The sequence below is a fragment of the Lagenorhynchus albirostris genome, chromosome 7 (assembly GCF_949774975.1).
Source record: "Lagenorhynchus albirostris chromosome 7, mLagAlb1.1, whole genome shotgun sequence".
NCBI lineage: Eukaryota > Metazoa > Chordata > Mammalia > Artiodactyla > Delphinidae > Lagenorhynchus > Lagenorhynchus albirostris.
The window spans coordinates 99,129,083-99,146,697 of record NC_083101.1 but is presented as its reverse complement, the minus strand read 5'-3'; the positions used below and the strand labels follow the sequence as shown (position 1 = coordinate 99,146,697).

Here is a 17,615-nt window from a genome sequence, read left to right as displayed (position 1 = left end):
TTCTGCTCCCACTGTCCCTCACTCTCACCCTCAGAAGATGGGTGGCTCAGCATCTCCCCACCTGATCCAAGCCCCAGTTTGGGTCTGTAACTTGAACACTCCCCCTCCCTGGGTGCCCCCTCCCCCGACGCCAGACAGCCTCAGCCTTTTCTAAGTCTCACAGCCTCAACCTTCTTGGCCCCAGGGCCTACCCTCCACCCCACCCTGGCCTGTCCCCACCCCTGCCCCGACCTGGGCACTTGTAGAGCTTGCGGGCCTGGGCAATGTCCCCCTTGCTGAGCCGGGTCCTCTGGCCGATGGGAGGCTTCACCCCATTCACCTCGTACTTGGGAACGATGGTGTCCAGGAAGATGCCCCTGAGGAGGAGAAGACCAGCCTGGGTGAGAGTCTGACGGGAAGGAGGGTGGCTGGCATGCGTGCACCGAAGGTCACGACCCCGCAAGAGCCCAGACATTCCTCAGCAGGGTCAGGGATGGGTGGAGACATCTCACCCTGTCATTACACTGCCCTCTGACCACCAGCCACCCTGCTCCGTGGCAGCCATACCACAGGGCCTGGGGGAGCCCAGGAACACTTTGGGAGGTCGCGGACATGGACCTAGGAGGCCCCGGGGACACACCGGTGCTCCGGCTCAGTCTGGCCCAACTCCCAGCCCCGGGAGAGCGCCAGACCCCTCGTCAGTCATGTCCCAGCCCTGCCCGGCCCTGCTTCTGAGGCCCCCTGTGCTGATTCAGCCCTGACTACACCTCTCCCAGGACTACCCAGGGCCAACACTTCGTCCTGCTGGCGCGGGCTACTCCTGATGGGACCTGGGACAAGGCCAAAGGGCAGGCTCCACCGTGGCCAGAGCAGACCCCAGGGACAGCCCCGCTAGCTCCCGATCCATCAGTGTCCCCTGTCCCCTCAGTTCCTGCCTGCTAGGTCCTGGATGTTGCCATCTGGGAGGAGCAGAAGGAAGGGGCAGCAGGCATCCCTCCACCTCCCCAGGGCCCCTGACTCACACCCAGTTGGGTAGAACTCAGCAGGAGGCGGGGTGGGATGTGGTGGGAAATGTACAGGGGGTGGTCTGTGGGTGTGGTGGGTGGGATGACCTCACCACCCTTCCTTGGTCTCTGTTCCCTCAGGTCTGGAGGCAGGAAGAGTGGGTCTAGAAGGAGCATCTGAGGAGAGGGGGAGGGCCAGGGTCTGGGAGAGCAGAGACAGAGGATGAGGACAGAGCCAGGCAGGGGAAAGGCCAGGAGGGGGTGCGAGTTAGGGTGCTGGGGGGAGGCAGAGGAGGAGGAGGGGCTGTTTCCCACACTCTGCTAAGGAGAAGCTGGGACGGGGAGGCTGGGCCACTACCTCTGGGGGCTCTGGCTGTGATTTCTGGGAACCTAGGCCCAGGATAAAGAGTAGGTGTATACGTGCTGGTGAGCTGGGGAGCGGGGCTGGTCCAGGACAGAAGCCAGACTTTGTGCCAGTCAGCCAGTTACGCAAAGGTAGACCCATCAGAGAGACACACCCCCTTTGGCTGAGGGTTGAGGGAAAAGCTCAGCTCCTTCGGGCGGATACGGTTCCGGGGCCACAGCACACCACGCGGCTGCACGGCAGCTGGGTTTCAGCCTCCCGGGCCAGGTGTGCCCAGTACTAGGTGAAGAACCCAGGCTCTGTGAGTCCCGGCCCTGCCATGCACCCACCGTGGAAGAGGACAGCAGGGCAGGCAGCACCCACGGGTCCTCTGCTCGGGGGCCGCAGCCACCCAGAGGCCCACCCTTGTCCTCGCCAACGACCCCAGCAGGGCAGGCTAGTGCAAAGCGGGAGGCCTACGGAGGGCAGGGCTGGGCTGCCCCAGAAGAGGCTGGGCCCCATCTCTCACCTGGAGAATGTGTTCCGGGCATAGTGCATGATACTGTCAAAATCATAGGTCTCCCCCAGGGATTCCACCTCCTGGACCTCCATCTTCAGGAAGTTATACTCCTGCCCTGCGAAGACCAGGAAAAGGGTGTGGGGAGGTGGGAGCGGGCGGGTCTGTGAGGGATGCAGTGCTACCTTTTCAGGGTGGGGAACGGGGTCCTCCCTGCACTTGAGAGGTGCCCCCCTACCTGAGGGTCTAGGCAGCTGCCAGGGGAAGCCTGGGGGAGGGGCGGGTCTCTAGAAGAGTCCGTCCAGCAGGGGGGTGGGTGGGGTTGAGGATTTGCTGGAGGGAAGGCTCAAGGGAAGATGGGAAGGAGGTGCCCATTTCTAGAACCACAGGGAGATGAGAGCAGTGAAGAGTGGAGGAGGCCTGGGGAGAAAGGGAGGAAGCAGGAAGGGAGGGAAGAGAGAGCACGGTGGGGAGAAAGGAGAGAGGAAAAAACCCTTGGAGGACAGCATAGGCCAAGAGCAGGAGACTGGGTAAAAGGGAAGAGAAAGGCTGAGGCAGCATGGGAGATGGGCCGACCCCTTCCCACCTGCACCCCTAAAGGCCAGGGGGGTTCTGGCTGCTCCAGACAGCCCCTTTGTGCAGGACCTGGACCTCTCCTGGCTCCCCATCTGACAACTGATTTGCAGTCCCTGAGCTGCTACTGACCCGGAGGAGATGCTGCAGGGGAAGGGTCTGGACCCCAGGCAGGGCTGTGACTACCCAGCTGGCTGGGACTACAATGCTGAGTTGACCAAAGGCGATGGCTTGAGGGAGCAGCTCCCACCCTGACCAGGAGCCCTGGAGGGGCAGGTAGAGGAGCGTACCTGGCTGGATGTTCTCGCGCACGATGGAGACGTGGCGGTCTCGGTCAGGCCGCGTGTGTTCGTGCCAGAAGCCGATGACATGACCCAGTTCATGGACCACGATGCCGAACTTGTCACAGTTCTTGCCGATGGAGATGGCCTGGGGGCCCCCACCACGGCGGCCCACGTAGGAGCAGCACCTGGAGGGCGGGGCCAGCTCAGGGGGGCGGTCCCGAGCTGGGGGAGTGCATCCACTCAGGGGTCGGGTGTGGCTGCCAGGGGGGCCAGGGAGCGGAGGGGTTGGGGAGGGACCCGAGTGCGGGATGCCCGGACTGTGTGCTGGGGTCTGAGCCACATCCGGGGCAGCTCCTGGGGAGATGCCCCATGGCGGGAGGGGACAGATGACGCAGGGCCGTGCCCAGATGGGACAGCTGCAGTGCTCAGGACAGAACATGGGTTGGGGCGATGGCCGAGGGTACAGTGCCCAGGGGCCCCTGCTCACCCGCAGGGTCGATAGGTGAACACGATATAGCTGTCCTCATCTGTGCGCTCCAGGAAGGTGACACAGGTGTGCTTCTCCCAGTGCCTCATGGCCTGCCGGAAGACTGCCCTCTGGCTGCCTGCCAGGACAAGGGAGGCCAGGCTGTCACAGTTGTCCAGGTGGGCCCACTTCCACCCATTGCTAAAGAGTCAGCCATTCATTGGACAGACAGGCAGAAGGTACCACTCACACCATCATGCACGACAGGGCTGTCCTGAGGCCAGGCCACGGTGCAGGCTGCTCCCCACACGCCCGACATCATGCTCACCAGTGAAGTTTCCTCCAATGACAAAGGGGATGACCCCATCGGGCCACACGCGCTCTGGTCTAGACGTTGCTGCCCTCCGGCTCCGGGACCTGCTTCTCCATCTCCCGTGACTTTTCCTCTGCGGCTGCCCACTAGTGCTCTGACAGTTGAGGGTGGAAGAGTTTCCTGAAATTGAAAGAAGAAGGCATTTGGTAGCAAGGGAATGAAGAGCAAGAGAAAGCAAATTACAACCGACCCTCATTATCTAGGGATTCCGTATTTGCCCACTCAGTAAAATTTCTTTGTAACCCCCAAAGCAATACCCTCAGCTCCTTCACGGTCACTTGCTGTCATGCACAGAGCAGTGAAGAATTTCAGTCACCCACAGGAATGATCCCAGCTGAGCCTGAACAAGGCGACAGGCTGCCTTCTTGTTGCAGCTTATACTGTAAATATCTTTCTCACAATCTATTTAGTGCAACATTTTTTGCATTTTGTGCTTTTTCTCAGTGAGTTTGCTGTTTAAAATGAGCCTCCCCTTACCCCCCTGTAGTGCTGAAGGGCTGTCTAGTGTTCCCAAGTGCAAGAGGGCTGGGATGTACCTTATGGAGAAAATACCTGGGTTAGAGAAGCTTTGTTCAGGCATGAGTTACAGTGCTGTTGGCCATGAGTTCAACGTTAGTGAATCAATGCTATATTAATTAAGGTGTCTTTAAATAGAAACACACATAAGACTGGGTTACGTATTAATGAGTTGATGAAAATGTGACCAGAGGCTTGCAGGAACCTAACCCTCTATTTCTCCTAGGAGTAACGGCTCAGAATTTGCTAGTTCAGTGTTCACAGTGACTTTATGGAATGACTGTAAGGTTATTCTATAACTCTATTCATAACTACCATGAACAGAGAGAATTGACTGTCAGTGAAAAAGAGAACAGCGGTGTACTCGTTTCCCCAGACCTGCAGGGGACCTGAGACTAGGAAACAGTCCCGTCTCAGCCAATAAACCTTCATATTTATGGAGCATACAGAACTTGATGTCCTCTTTAAGTATTCCCAAGTACACGTCCTCATTTGACACAGTTGCTCTCTGGATGGACTGGGCAAGTGTCGCTATCTACATTTGACAGATGAGGAAACTGAAGTCCAAGATTTGCACAAAGTCAGATGGTGGGTTAGTGGCAAGTCCACGTTATCCAAATCTCCATTCTACTTTCCTCTTGTCCCATGTCTACTCGTCCCCACTAAGGTCAAGTAAGCCTTGCTAGTTACCAGGCTACCAGGTCACCCTCCAATGCCAGCTGTTCTCTGGGGTAGTTTGACCTTTACTCCATGGCCTGCCCATGCCAGGATCCTCCCTCCTGCCAGACAGGACAACTGCCTGGCACCACCAGAGTGTGCCCAGAACAGGTGCCAGGTGAGAATCCCCCACTTGGGCAATGGGAGGGTTACCTGTGAGCAGGACCACATTCCAGAGCGGTGAGAAGGCTGAACAGAACCAAGACAGCCCAGGCCCTCAACCCTCCCATTCCCTCACACATGCACAAGTGCCAAGCTCGCTGCGGGGGGGCGGGGGGGGTGTACTTGGACCCACCCTTGACCTTGAAGAGCTTTGAGTCCAGCTGGGGAGACAGACATATAAACAAATCATTGCAGTGTGGTGCAACTTGTGAGATGCTAACAGTGTAAGCCCAGAGGAAAGAGCACAGCGAATGGTGGCATGGTCAGGACTTGGGGATGAGATCAGGGAAGATTTCACAAGAGAAGCTCTTGAGATGGGCTTTAAAGGATGCATAGAGTTTTGCAAAGCGGGAGCAGGAGAGGAAGCCAGGAGGGACTGTGATGTGCAGCGAAGAGCCTGGGATTTGGAGTGAGAAGGCTTGGGCTCCTGTCCCAGTTTTGCCACTGACTAGCTTTGGGACCTTAAGCATGTCACATTACCTCTGTGACTCTTAGTTTCCGTACAGATGGTCTCTGACTTCGGATGGTTCTACTTACAACGTTTTGATAGTACGGAAGTGATAACACACTCAGTAGAAACCGTACTTCGAATTTTGAATTTCCTGGGTTAGTGATAGGCAGCGTGATCCTCTCTTGAGATGCTGGGCAGTGGCAGTGAGCCGCAGCTCCCTGCCAGCCACACCATCACGACGGGAAACAGCCCATACGCTCACAACCATTCTGTACCCAGACCACCATTCCGTTCTTCGCTTTCGGGACAGTATTCAATAATTACGTGAGGGATTCATCATTTTATTATAAAATGGGCTTTGTGTCAGAAGATTTTGCCCAACAGTAGGCTAGTGTTAAGTGTTCTGAGCACCTTTAAGATACCCTGGGCTGAGCTATGATGTTCAGTAGATTAGGTGTATTAAATGTATTTTTGACTTAAGATATTTTCAGCTTATGATGGTTTTATCAGGATGTGACACCATCACAAGTTGAGGAAGATCTGTGTCTGTAAAGTGGGAGTTGTCCTGACCTACCTGTGAAGGTGATTGGGGACAGTCAAGTTAGACAATGCTTTTGAAAGTACTTTGTAAACTGTAAGCCAAAAACAATGTGGGTGGGGGCTTCCCTGGTGGCGCAGTGGTTGAGAATCTGCCTGCCAATGCAGGGGACACGGGTTCGAGTCCTGGTCTGGGAAGATCCCACAAGCCGCGGAGCAACTAGGTCCGTGAGCCACAACTGCTGAGCCTGCGTGTCTGGAGCCTGTGCTCCGCAACAAGAGAGGCTGCAACAGTGAGAGGCCCGCGCACTGCGATGAAGAGTGGCCCCCGCTTGCCGCAACTAGAGAAAGCCCTTGCACAGAAACGAAGACCCAACACAGCCAAAAATAAATAAATTAATTAATTAATTTAAAAAAAAAAGATTCTTAAATAAAAATAAAAACAATGTGGGTGCTTAGCTTCTGGGTATGCCTACACTTGCCACTGCTCTGGGGAAGGGATAAAGATATCCCAAGGGAAGACAAGCCCTTATGCTGGGTTGAAGCTCATGGCCTCTGTCCTGGGAGGACCTGGCTGGGAACAAGGAGGTTCCCTGTTTTTCCAATTCTGGAACCCATTTCTGGGACAGAGAGGGGCCAGCCCGTACTGGGTGTACCTGCAGCTTTGATGGAAGACCTGCTGGTGGCACGCTGTCCGAGATCCGCAGCCTGCTGCACCTGGAAGGCCCTCAAGTCCTCCTCATCAAGGGCGATGTCCCCAAGGAAGGCAGCTGGAGAGAGAAGAGGCCGGGGCGAGTCAGTCCCCCCTTACCCAGCACTGAAAGCCCAGCCCTGTGGGCACAGCCCCTGGCCCCAGCAACTGTAATCCTCAAGTGCCTTCTGACGAAGGGGAAGGGACATGGGGGCTTTGAGGATCTCTAGGGAGACTCATGATCATTTTTCAGTTGGAATCTCAGCAAAGCGGATGCCCACCCCCACCAGACTGTTAGCTACTGAAAGCCACAGTCGTGTCATTTATTCCATCATTCTTTAGCAAATGCTTAGTAAGCACCTACTGTGGGCCGGCGCTACTCCAGTGATTAGCAAGACAGAAGAGGTCCCTGCTCGCAGGAAACTGACCTTCAAAGAAACACAAGTAAACAAATACGGAGCTCGAGAATTCCAGGAAGGGATGGGTGCTACCAAGAAAATAAAAGGGGATGAGAGGACAGAGTGTCTACTTCGGGGGCCCATAACCTTAGCTTTGTGCTGAGCGTTTGGAATTCACTTAACAAATGCCATTTCAATTACACTGAGGGGAGCTTATACTGAGGGGAGCCAGGACACCCGATGGGCTTGGAGGAAAAGGTTTAATAGTTCTCAAGTGATTCATATTCTGAGTCTCAGAGTCCCCTCTCTGGAGGAAGAAAGGCCTGAGGGAAAAGAACTCCGCTAACGGGACATTTTGATTTCTGGAGCTGGGGGGGTGAGGTTTCCAGAGGGATGGGTTAAACAGTCTATCTGCGTTTTGAGAAACAGAGGCCCTGGAGCTGAGCGCTTTGGAAGGAGCTCAGATGCAAGCTTCATGCTGGGCTGCTGTGGGGGAGGTGAGAGGCTGGGCTGGAGGTGGAGCAGAGAGCAGCCTCCCCCCAGCTCCACCCACAGTGACATCTGCTTCTCATCCCAAGAGCTACACAGGCCTGGTGGGCAGCGTTACACAAATTGTTTTAACCTTGAGGCCTTGCACACAGGTTTCTCCTCCCCAGATGGCCCATTGGGTGGACAGACAGACAGACAGACAGACACACACACACACACACACACACACACACACACCCCTACTCATCAACACAGAATCAGACACATGGGCCAGTGTTCCTCCAGACACACGGTGACATCCACAGCCATGCTATAAAAGTCACAGAGACAACCCTGCACGCACAAGCAGCACCCGTACCACCCCTTCTGGTGGGAGGCACTCAATAACGTTCGTTCAAGTGAAGGATCACGGCGATATGCTTTGGGCTTGCAAACACGTGCCCCAGACACACACTCTTCTAGAGATGTGACCTGGAGCTGGATGGGCAGAATGCGGGAGTGACTTTAGCAGTTATCTAGGCCAACTTTCCATTTTACAGATGTGGAAACTGAAGCCCAGAAGGGCAATGATTTAACTGAGACCACGTTGCTAGTCACTACAAAGGCTGGATTTATAACTCACGCCTCCTGATTCCCGGTCCAGTGCTCACTGCACTGAAGTTCATCATCTTGCAGAACTCATATTCTAAATACTCACTCAGACACACACATCCACCAGAAAATACACACATCACAGACAGTCCTAAAACACACACGCAGAAGCTCCAACACACACAAACCCAACTGCAAGTTCCAAGCCCATTAAGCCAGTAATAGTAGCAAGAGTGACACCTTATGTAAATGTCTGTTGAAATTTACGTGGTGCTTTCCAGTTGACAAAGTGCTTTCGTATTAATGAATTCATTAATCCTGGCCCACCAGGGACATGCCCATTGAGCCAAGCTCCACCCACACACTTGCCTAGGAGTGTCCCATTACAAACTCTTGGAGAGATAAGATAGTGGCTAGATTTGAGCCCACCGCCCTGACTTGAGAGATCAAAACACTTGGATGTGAGTGGGGAAATGACTTGGCCAAGGTCACCAGCTGGTAGGTGGCCCAGAAGTTCTTCCTCCACACGGGGAAAGATTCTCTTATTGAAAACGTCACCCTTGGCGGCCTGGGCTCAGCAACTGATGGGATAGCAATACAAGGTGCTTCTCAGCTGACGTGCAAGGGTGGCCTTAGCAAGGATATGGGAGGGTAGGTACACCCCATGGAGGTGCTGGCGGGTCCTGCATGCCAGTGTTCATACGGGCATTCATGTCCCACGTGAATGCCCTCACGCCTCTGCTCACTTTGCACCTTTGCACAGACGCTGTACTGCCAGGCTCACACAGCCACACCCGCAGACATCACCAAGTACACACGTGGCTGGACATTTAGACTCATCTTCAGACATAGCTGCAAACAGCAAGGTCTTTGGAGTCAGACAGACCTGTCTTTGAATCCCAGTTTGACTACTTCTCACTGACAGGTCATATGAACTCTTCTAAACCTCAATTTTCTCCTATATAAAAAAGGAACAAATAAAAGAATCTGTCTCCCAGGATTACTGCACGAAATAAGGCATGGAAAGGAAGCATCTAGCACGAAGCCTGGAGCACAGTAAGAAGCCACAGAATGGCCACTGTTAATACCGCCCCAATAGTAGCCCTATAATCTCAAGTTCATCTCTCTACTTTCAAGGGCATAGAGTTTTCACCCACACTGGCCTCCTGGCTGAGTGAAGCCCCCAGGTGCTCAGAAGCAGAACCTTAAATTCCAAGTACAGAGGCCACAGAACTGTGTTGGCCTGCGGGACCAAGGCGGTGTGGAGGACAGGGTGAGCGGAAGGTGGGCCAAGCTCTGGGCTAGCCTAGCCGTGGAGCTCACTGTCAGCAGTGCCCTGTGGTGGGAATGTCATGACTGAAGAATGCGTGGGAACTGAGGGGGGAGGGGAGAGATGGGGGTAGGCAGGAGAGCCTGATGGCCAGGAGCTGGGCCTGAAAGCCCTCTTCATTTGGGATGCCCTCCGGGGAAGCTAGGGAATCTGGATCCTGGAGAGTCCAGGATGCCCCTCCTTACCAGGAAGGAAGCCCTGGGTCAGGGTCAAGGTCAAGGTCAGGATAGTAGTTGTTTTTAACACAGGATCAAAAGTTTTTGTTTTGTTTTCCAGCTGTAAACCAGCCAGGAGCACTTATGGCTGCTCCATAGCCAGTCCCCCCACCCCACCCCCCCCACACACCCACCCCCCAGCAGGAGAGGAAAGAAGAGAGTAAGCAGCGCATCCTTCAGGTCAGCCTCCTCACTGCAGTCTCCTCCCCTTTTAGGAGGAGGGAGAGGAGCCTGGCTGGTGTGACGGAGCCCCAAAGCCATGTGTACCAGGCATACTACGCATGTCCCATTACACAGATGCAAGCTTCTTGCTGGGGGAGGCCATGCTTAAGCTCCTGCAAGTGTTTGCGTGTACTTAATCACAGGTGTACATTTACACACAGGTGCACATTTGCACATGCACTTACATGTACTCAGGGGTACCAACAGGCACAGTTGAACAGACTTGCCCATAAAGCAGGGGCACACCCACAAACGTACAAAAAACACACTCTTGACTACTTCCCTGTGCAAGCCCTAGTGTTTTCAAACACACAAAGAACTGCACGTGCATACCCCATTTCACAGGCTACACCCCCAGAAGGAGAGGGGCACCTTTAGAAATGGAGAGGGGAGAGGAGAGAAAGAGAGATTAGCTGATTCCCCTAGCTATCCTTAGGGGGTAAGCTTTAGTGGCCTGAGGAGTGACACGTTCTACTCCCTTCCCTCCCCCAATATCTTCTCCCCAAATCCCCGGAGAAACTAGAATTATTGAGAGTTCCTTCTTCTGGGGGAGTCCCATCGGTCCCCCTCCATCTGGAGCCCAGGGAGATTGTAAGACTTTTCCTCCTCCCTTGGGGCACCTAAAAGAGAAGGTGACTCATGGAGCAGGGGTATAGGTGGGTGGGTGACTCATTCAGCATGTCTGGAGGGGGAATGTGGTCTGGCAAGAGAAGGAATTGTTTCTCAACCTCTGGAGCTGATAACCTACTCCTCTGAGGCCCCCTTAAGTCCAAACCTGGGCTACAAAGCCCCTGGGATGAGGATGCTGACAAAGGCTGGTGAGCTACTGGCCCAACTCACCTCCCCAAAGCAGACCTCTGAGCTGCCAGGTGAGGCTGCAGTAAGGTCCTCGCTGGCCCAGGAGAATCCCTGTGGGCTTCTCTGCTGATGGGAGCAGCTGTGTCCCAACTCCTGCCTCTAGGGTCCCTCCCAGAGTCCTGAGTCATCTGGGGCAGCCACATGGAACTGGGAATCTTAGGGAAGGATTCCCCTGATGGTTCCGCATCCCAACGTACAAGAAATCAGGGCTGACTCGCAATCCCCCTGGGAGAGAGAGAGAGGGCTTGGTGGAACCAGCTCTGAGCACACACAGGCCAGCTTGGCTTCCTGCCCGTTGTTCTGGTCTTGTTCAGAAGATCCAGGCACCTCTTCAGGGTATCAAGGGTCTTAACTTTGTCCTTACTGCAACAGTAAACCATCACTCTGATGGTAATAACAAGAGGTGACCTCAGATGAAGAGGCCCCGCTCTCCTGAGACATCACAGGTGAGCCAGGGAGTCAATGGGGCTTTCATTCTTGGTCCTCCACGTGCAAGGAGGAGGAGAGGAAGAGGAGAGAGCTGGAGAGCATCAAGTGGGTAGAGGGAGCAGGGAGAGCCAGGTGCGTCCAAAGGAAGTAAAGCCAGACACGCCTGCCACTGCCACCTCCCGCATCTGGAGGGCAGGGCTCAGAGGGGGCAAGAGGTGAAGGCAGGCAGGAGAGGTTAACACAAACAGAGGAAAGAGCCTGGGGACCTGAGGCCTGAGGGTGTTGGTGTGGGGTCTTAGGAGTCAGGCCGGAGGGAGGCAGGGCTGCACCAGTCACACCCAGGAGGGAAGCCTGGTCTGACCCTGAATCTTGGCCTTGTCAGGCCCTCCTGGCCACCCCCAGGCCTGGCCCAGCTCCCCACGAGCCCCACGAGCTGGAGAACTTTCTCCAGAGTCCTCATTTGAAGTTCCAGCTCAGCTAGCCCCACCCTTCCATGAAATCTGAGACTGGGGATAGAGCCCTCAGCCTCCCACTGCTCAAACCCCTCCAATTTCCAACTGGTAGTGAAATACATCAGATTGGCTTCCTACCTATTCTTTAAGACCTTGCCCAGCCCTCCTTCTCCACAAAGACCTCCCCAAACTTCCCAGCTTGCTTGATCACTGTTTCTCTGCCACCACTACCACCAGGGCTGCAGAGGGGCAAGAGGCACCACCAGGGCTGCAGAGGGGAAAGAGGCTCCTTGAGCCTTTCGGGCTTTCCCTCCTTGGTTTGCGCAGTTGGTTATGTCCACGTGTGTCTTGTGCTCCTTTTAGACTGTAAGCTCCTTGAGGGCAGGGGCCATGACTTATAATTCTCTGTATCTCCCACAACATCAAGGCCAGGGCCTGGCACCTCTTAGGCATTTAGTAAATGTAGACCAGTTGAATGAATAAGTGACACCAGGATGGGGTTAGGGAGACACTCCCTTCTCCTGAAAACCAAGCCTATTCCCTCAGAAAAAAATGAAGTCAGAGCGTGAGGCACAGAAAACAGGGGGTAGGCCACCAACATTTATTTAGTGCTTACTGAGTGTTATGCTCTCATATGCATTTTATATATGTTCTCACATATAATCCTTACCACCAACTCTACGGGGAATCGGAGAATCGTATTATCAGTTCCATTTTACAGGTGAGGAAAGCAAAGTTCAGAGATGATAATTACCATTCCCAAGATACTACAGCTAATGAGTTGTGTGTCCAGGATTGACAGCTAGGTCTGCCTGCCTCCAAAGCCCACGCTCTGTCCACTTAGCCTCATGTCCACCCCAAGCCCAGCGAGAAAGATGGAGGCTAATGTCTGGTTTGCTCACAGCCCAGCAGGGGTGGAGGAGGAAGGGCTGAGGGACTGGCTTTTCCTCCTCGCACTCGAAGGACTCTTATTCCTGCAGTTTGCTCTGATACATCACCCAAAGAAGGGTCCCCCGGGTCACGACCAGAGCAACCTGCGCCCCAACACCTCATGCTCCACACAGGCACTTCTAGAACTCAAGGCACTGTGCCACTGCCCTGGCTCTGGCTATGTGGACACAGTCTGAAGTCAGAGGCAGGAAGTCGAGGAAAGGTTCTGATATCTTATACCCTGTGTGTTCTCTTGTCCCAGGCAGCCTGTCAGGGTCATCCGATCAGGCAAACGGCTGGAGTGCATGACCATCTGGTCACTCTGTGTGGCAGGGAGGAGGCGGAATCCCTCTGGGCCCAGCAGGAGTGAAAGGGTTACACGGGGTCTTCATGGACAAAGAACACACACACACACACAGACACACACACACTCCGGGGCCCTGACCTGGACTGATCAGCCTCCAGTGTCTGCGGGACACAGAGGACTGATATACAGTATCTGAGTTCCCTGTCTTCCCCTTTCCACCCCACTTGGCCTTAGTAGGTCCTCTGGCACACGGGCAGAGTTAACTTCCTGTCCTGGGCTGGCTTTTCTAACTTTGACAGCTGTCTCCGAGGTCAGAAACCTGCTGCCGCTGGTGGGGAACATGGGATTCCCAGTGGGCATGATCTCAGAGGATCCGTTGAAAAACTTTCTTCTTCCACTTGCTGGGTGGGGGCCTCAGGAGACCTGCTCCTTGGAGATACAGGCCTCCCTGAACCCAGCGGGACAGACGTGCAGCCCCCGGGCAGCCTAGACAGACAGGCTGGAAAACACCAGTGTGCTGGAGCCCGGGATGGGGGAGAAGGGAAAAGTGCACACACACACACACACACACACACACACACACACACACAGAGGAGTTTGGCCGGAAAAGTTTCCAGTAGAAGGAAAAGCCTCCTTGGCAGCAGGTTTCTCCTGGGACCCAGGCAGGAATCCTCTGGGAGAGACCAGAGACAGCCACGGCAGCTCCCACCAACAGCAGCAAAACTTCAGTCCCTAAAAGTCCCCCAAACTTCCCCCTCCCTCTCTCCCTCTTTCTTTTGTTCCCCACTGCATTGCCAACCAGGCAGCTCCCGGCTTCCCACACCGGACTGTCCTCCCCCAACCCCGAACCCTCAGCAGCCCGCGCCTCCCTCCCAGCCCCGGCCCGCCCGCGCCCGACCCGGGCGCCCCGGGATCGGCCGGTGGGGTGGGGGGCGCCTACCCGCCTTGCAGGGGTCTTTGTAGTTGAGGGGCTCCGCGTCGTCCTCCTCCCCCAGGTCATAGGTGTAGTCGGCCAAGTCGAGCTGCCGGCCCGGGCGCGCGAGCAGGAGCAGCCAGAGCAGCAGCGGCAGCGGCGGGCGGGCCACGCCGGGCATGCTGGCGGGCGCGGCGGCGGCGGACGCGGTGGCGGCGGTGGCGGCGGCGGCGGCGGCGGGTCGCGCCCGGACGCGGGAGCGGACGAGAGGGGAAGCGGAGGACTGGCGGCGAGGGGAGGGCGCTCCCGGCCGCCCGCTCTCCCCCCGCGCTCTCCCTACCTCTTCCCCTTCCCTCTCCTCGCCCTCCCTCCTTCCTGTCTCCCGCCCCCTCTCCGGCCCGGCTTCTCCGCTCTCCCTTCCCTTCTTTCCGTCTCTTTCCTTCTCTCCCTCCCTCCCTCTCCCCCTCTTTAGGAAAATGAGCTCGCTGGAGGGCGGGTTTTCGCCTGGAGCTCGGCCCCCCTCGGGGCCGGGACCGTGCTCGGCCGGGCCGGGACGTGCGCCAGCCGGAGGCGGGGAGGGTGTAGAGCCGGCCGGCCGGGAGGGGGCTCGGGAGGCGCGGGGAGCGGGGCGGCGGGGCCGGGGAGGGGGCTCCGGGCGCCGGGCCCCGGGGTGTTCGGCCCGGCGCCCGTCCCGGGCCGCGGAACACGCCGTCGGGTCAATCGTGCCGCCTCCGCCTCGCTCCGTCCCCCGACTTTGGGCCGTGTTTCCCCGCCTGCGGCTCTCGCACTCTGCCTTTCTCGGACCCTCGCGCTCTCCCATCTCGGTCCCTGTGCCTCTAGTTCTGTCCTGTCTCTCGCCGTCTCCGTCTCGCTCCCTCCCTCGGGAGACGCCACTGGAGGGCGCCTGAAGCCCGCGGATTGCTCCCCAGTCCCCTCGCCTCATCACCCTGGGACCGGGGGAGAATGGGAAAGCCCGCTTGGCGTGCCCAAGGCCCTAGCCTTCCCCTGGCTGGCCCCCACCAAGCGCGGGACTGAGGCATGTGAGAGGATAGACGAGGTACACCCTTCGTTTTTCAATCAGGCTGCTTTATTCTTTGGTGTAGGAACCCCCTTGGGTCCTGGGAGCTGCTTCTTCTCTGCCCACCTCTCCCCACAGCTCCCATTTCTCCAGGACCAGTCCCAGTGGTACTGGCAGGAGCGGCTTCCTGCCGGTCTGCACAAGACCCTTTGCTCCTGGAGCTTTGCTGTCCCTTGCTGAGGCCCTGCGAAGCAAAGGAACACTGTTTATTACGTGAGGGAGAGGGACGTGGGGTGGTGGTGTCTGTGAACCTTCCCTCCCCTGAGCTCTGTAGGTGACCCCGCCTCCGTGGTTCCCCCAGTGCCTGGTCAGCTGACATGACCATCCTGGGCCACTGTTGCTCCAGTGCCCTGGAGGTCACACCTGCTCACCTGATGGGTCCTAGATGTAGTAGAGGGGCACCTCGCCACACAGGGTGCTCATGGTGCTGCCCAGGAAGGCCAGGTCCCCAGAGGATGCCAAGCTGGCGTCACGGCCCTCCTCCTGGCCCAGCTTAGAGGTAGGTACTGAGGGCTCGGCCTGGAAAGAGCACCTGATTTGGAGGCTGGGAACTGAGTTTCTGTCTCACCTGCGGCCCTTATTGTGGGACCTCAGGTGTGTCAGGCAATCTCTCTGAGTAAAGAAGGGGCTGTGCTGGAGTCAGAAGCCCCCAGGGGGTGTGTGGGCTCAGCTGAGGCCAGCAGCTTGGCTGTGGGGTGGGGATGGTAAGTGGGTAGGAAAGGTTTGGTGCAGGGGAATCCCAGGAGGGCATTCACCTGGCAGTCCACGATGAGCAGCGCTTTACAGGTGACAAAGAACCATCATCTTCAATGCTCCTCATAGCAGCTCTGGGAGGGAGACAGCCCACTCTTTCTTACCCACACACCCACCTGGAAGTTCTGGAATTTTCTAGTGAGAGCCTCAAGACTTGGGATGCTCTGCGGAGCCATCTTCATGACGTAGCAGCAGGTTCCCGGGGCTGGCTTGTAGGCAATCAGGAGCTGGGCACAGGAACCCCAGAGTTGGTTCGTGAAGGCGCTGCCTAGCTCACTCCTAACTCTGGTCCTTGGCCATCTCCCTCTAGGTTGGGGACGGGAGGGAGTCATACTGGAATCTAGGACTCAGGCAAAAGTGCTGGGGGGGTGGGGAGAGGTGGACATGTACGAGTCCACAGCTGCATAGGTCTAGCACAGTGTAGCCCTAGGGTCAAGAGGTCCAGGCACACCCACCCTCTGGTAGTCATACACCGCGATGCCAGTGGAGCCAACGGAGAAGGTGGCAGTGGTTCCCACACGCTCACTCAGGGCCAGGCGTTGCTGGGCTTCCGGCCCCGCGATGCTCATCTCTAGGACCTAGGGGAGGGCATAGTGCTGCCTGGCATTCCTCTTTCCCCACTCATCATGCCCACCCTCAGTCCCCTTTACTCAAATGCAATTTTTTCTTCCCTGGGAGCTCAGAGAGGCCAAGTGGAACCAGGTGCTGGAGGGAACAGGTCATCCCACCGTGGGGCAGGGGCCTGGTGAAAAAGCCCAGGCCAGGTTTGCCCCCCTGTTCCCACCTCTGTCCTTCCCTGAGGTGCCACTTGCCTCCTCCCCTCTTTCCCCTTGGGCAGTTTGCTATCTGCCCACCCCATCTCAGGGCCTTTGTCTGGCCTGCCCTGTACCCACTGCCCACCCCATCCCAGGCCTGCTCACCATCTCAGTATGTTTCTGGCTCATGTAAAGAGCCATGAGCAGGGCCCCAACAATCACCACGACAACAAGGACCACGACCACGATGAGAAGGCGTTTGATCTTCCCAAGACAGCAGGGGATTCGGAACCGGTCCCCAGGGACTGCTGAGTAGTCCTGTCGTGGTGGGGCAGGGAGGGAGACAGGTGTGAGGTCATGAGGATGCCCTTTCTTCTCCCTGCACAGCCAGGACACCTTCCCACACTCTCCCGAGGCTGAACAACCAATGCTATGGACATGCAGAGAAGGGCTGAGGAGATCGGAGAAGGCTTCCTGGAGGAGGGGGCCTGGATTCCCATAGATGCTTAGAAGTGAGGTCTGGCTTGGAGACACCCAAGAGAGACTGTTTCACCAGTCTCATCTCCTGCTGTTTCCTCCAGACCTCTGGCATCCCAACCATGCCCAGTCCCTCTCTGTCCTGCCCCCACCCCCCATCCATGCCTTTATGCATACTATCCCTTCTTTCTGCAATGCCTTCCTTCTTCTCAAGCTGGTGAGCTCCAACTAGTTCCTCTGGAGCCAGCTCAAATGTTATTTTCTCTGCGAAGCTTCCTGTGATCTCCCGAGTAGTAGCTCCTTACCCAGTGCTTTCTACAGCCCTTTTCACTGACCCCTGTGGTGACTCACGGCCCCTCATATGGGAATTAGTGGCTGACGAGTCTATCTCTCCAAGGGTCTCTGTCTTAGTGTTTGGTGTCCTTATCTTGATTTAGCACAGTCCTAAGTTAGTTGAGTGAATGAATCTGGATGAGGAAACAGGCCCAGAGGTTGGAGGAGGTAGGGCCCACTACACACAGATACACTCCCGCATACATGCACACACACACGATCAAACTCACCGGCGGGCTCTCCATCAGGACCTCTTTGCTGCCCACATCCATCTTGCAGTAGACACCTTCCCCTCCTCATCTCCAAGTGTGACTAGGGTCTTATATGTGCCAGGAGAGAGAGGGGACAGAGGTGAAAGACCCAGCCCCTGTCTGCCAGCCAAGCCCTCAGCTTTGAAGCCTGTTTGTTCCTGGTCCTCCAGAGCGGAGGCCCTGATAAGCTAGCTGCAAGAGTGCCTAAGGGCCCTTGGCGC

General features: G+C 56.4%; 2 protein-coding genes across 9 annotated transcripts in view; both read right to left on the bottom strand.

Annotated features, from left to right (window-relative positions):
- The window catches only part of BMP1 (bone morphogenetic protein 1), a 40,120-nt gene extending 26,185 nt beyond the window's left edge, over positions 1-13,935 (bottom strand). For 7 of the 8 annotated variants that reach the window (XR_009541668.1, XM_060155590.1, XM_060155591.1 and 4 more), the window contains exons 1-7: positions 13,775-13,935; positions 6,579-6,692; positions 3,495-3,659; positions 3,188-3,305; positions 2,707-2,885; positions 1,856-1,961; positions 232-356 (exon numbers count right to left, since the gene is read on the bottom strand). Coding sequence is in view for 7 of the 8 variants with exons in the window: in XM_060155590.1 (XP_060011573.1) it covers positions 232-356; positions 1,856-1,961; positions 2,707-2,885; positions 3,188-3,305; positions 3,495-3,659; positions 6,579-6,692; positions 13,775-13,928 (961 nt within the window). In the remaining variant the exon portion in view is untranslated. Of the gene's footprint in view, positions 1-231; positions 357-1,855; positions 1,962-2,706; positions 2,923-3,187; positions 3,306-3,494; positions 3,660-6,578; positions 6,693-13,774 lie in introns of those variants that run through there. The other variant, XM_060155594.1, reaches the window with a different exon arrangement.
- A 956-nt stretch (positions 13,936-14,891) lies between these two features.
- SFTPC (surfactant protein C) lies at positions 14,892-17,424 on the bottom strand. Its single transcript, XM_060153582.1, has 6 exons — positions 17,374-17,424; positions 16,499-16,651; positions 16,034-16,156; positions 15,695-15,805; positions 15,197-15,344; positions 14,892-15,009 (listed from the first exon to the last, which is right to left on the bottom strand). The coding sequence occupies exons 1-5, from the start codon at positions 17,413-17,415 to the stop codon at positions 15,207-15,209; spliced, it is 567 nt and encodes a 188-aa protein (XP_060009565.1). The 5' UTR covers positions 17,416-17,424; the 3' UTR covers positions 14,892-15,009; positions 15,197-15,206.
- Positions 17,425-17,615: the final 191 nt, after the last annotated feature.

What these genes read in the sequence shown, in the direction of transcription:
- SFTPC (XM_060153582.1), bottom strand. Translation starts at nt 17,415, where the DNA reads ATGGATGTGGGCAGCAAAGAGGTCCTGATGGAGAGCCCGCCG. An exon ending in TCCTGATGGAGAGCCCGCCG is followed by an intron (nt 16,652 to 17,373) that starts GTGAGTTTGATC and finishes CCACCACGACAG; the next exon opens with GACTACTCAGCAGTCCCTGG. An exon ending in CGGTGTATGACTACCAGAGG is followed by an intron (nt 15,806 to 16,033) that starts GTGGGTGTGCCT and finishes TCCTGTGCCCAG; the next exon opens with CTCCTGATTGCCTACAAGCC.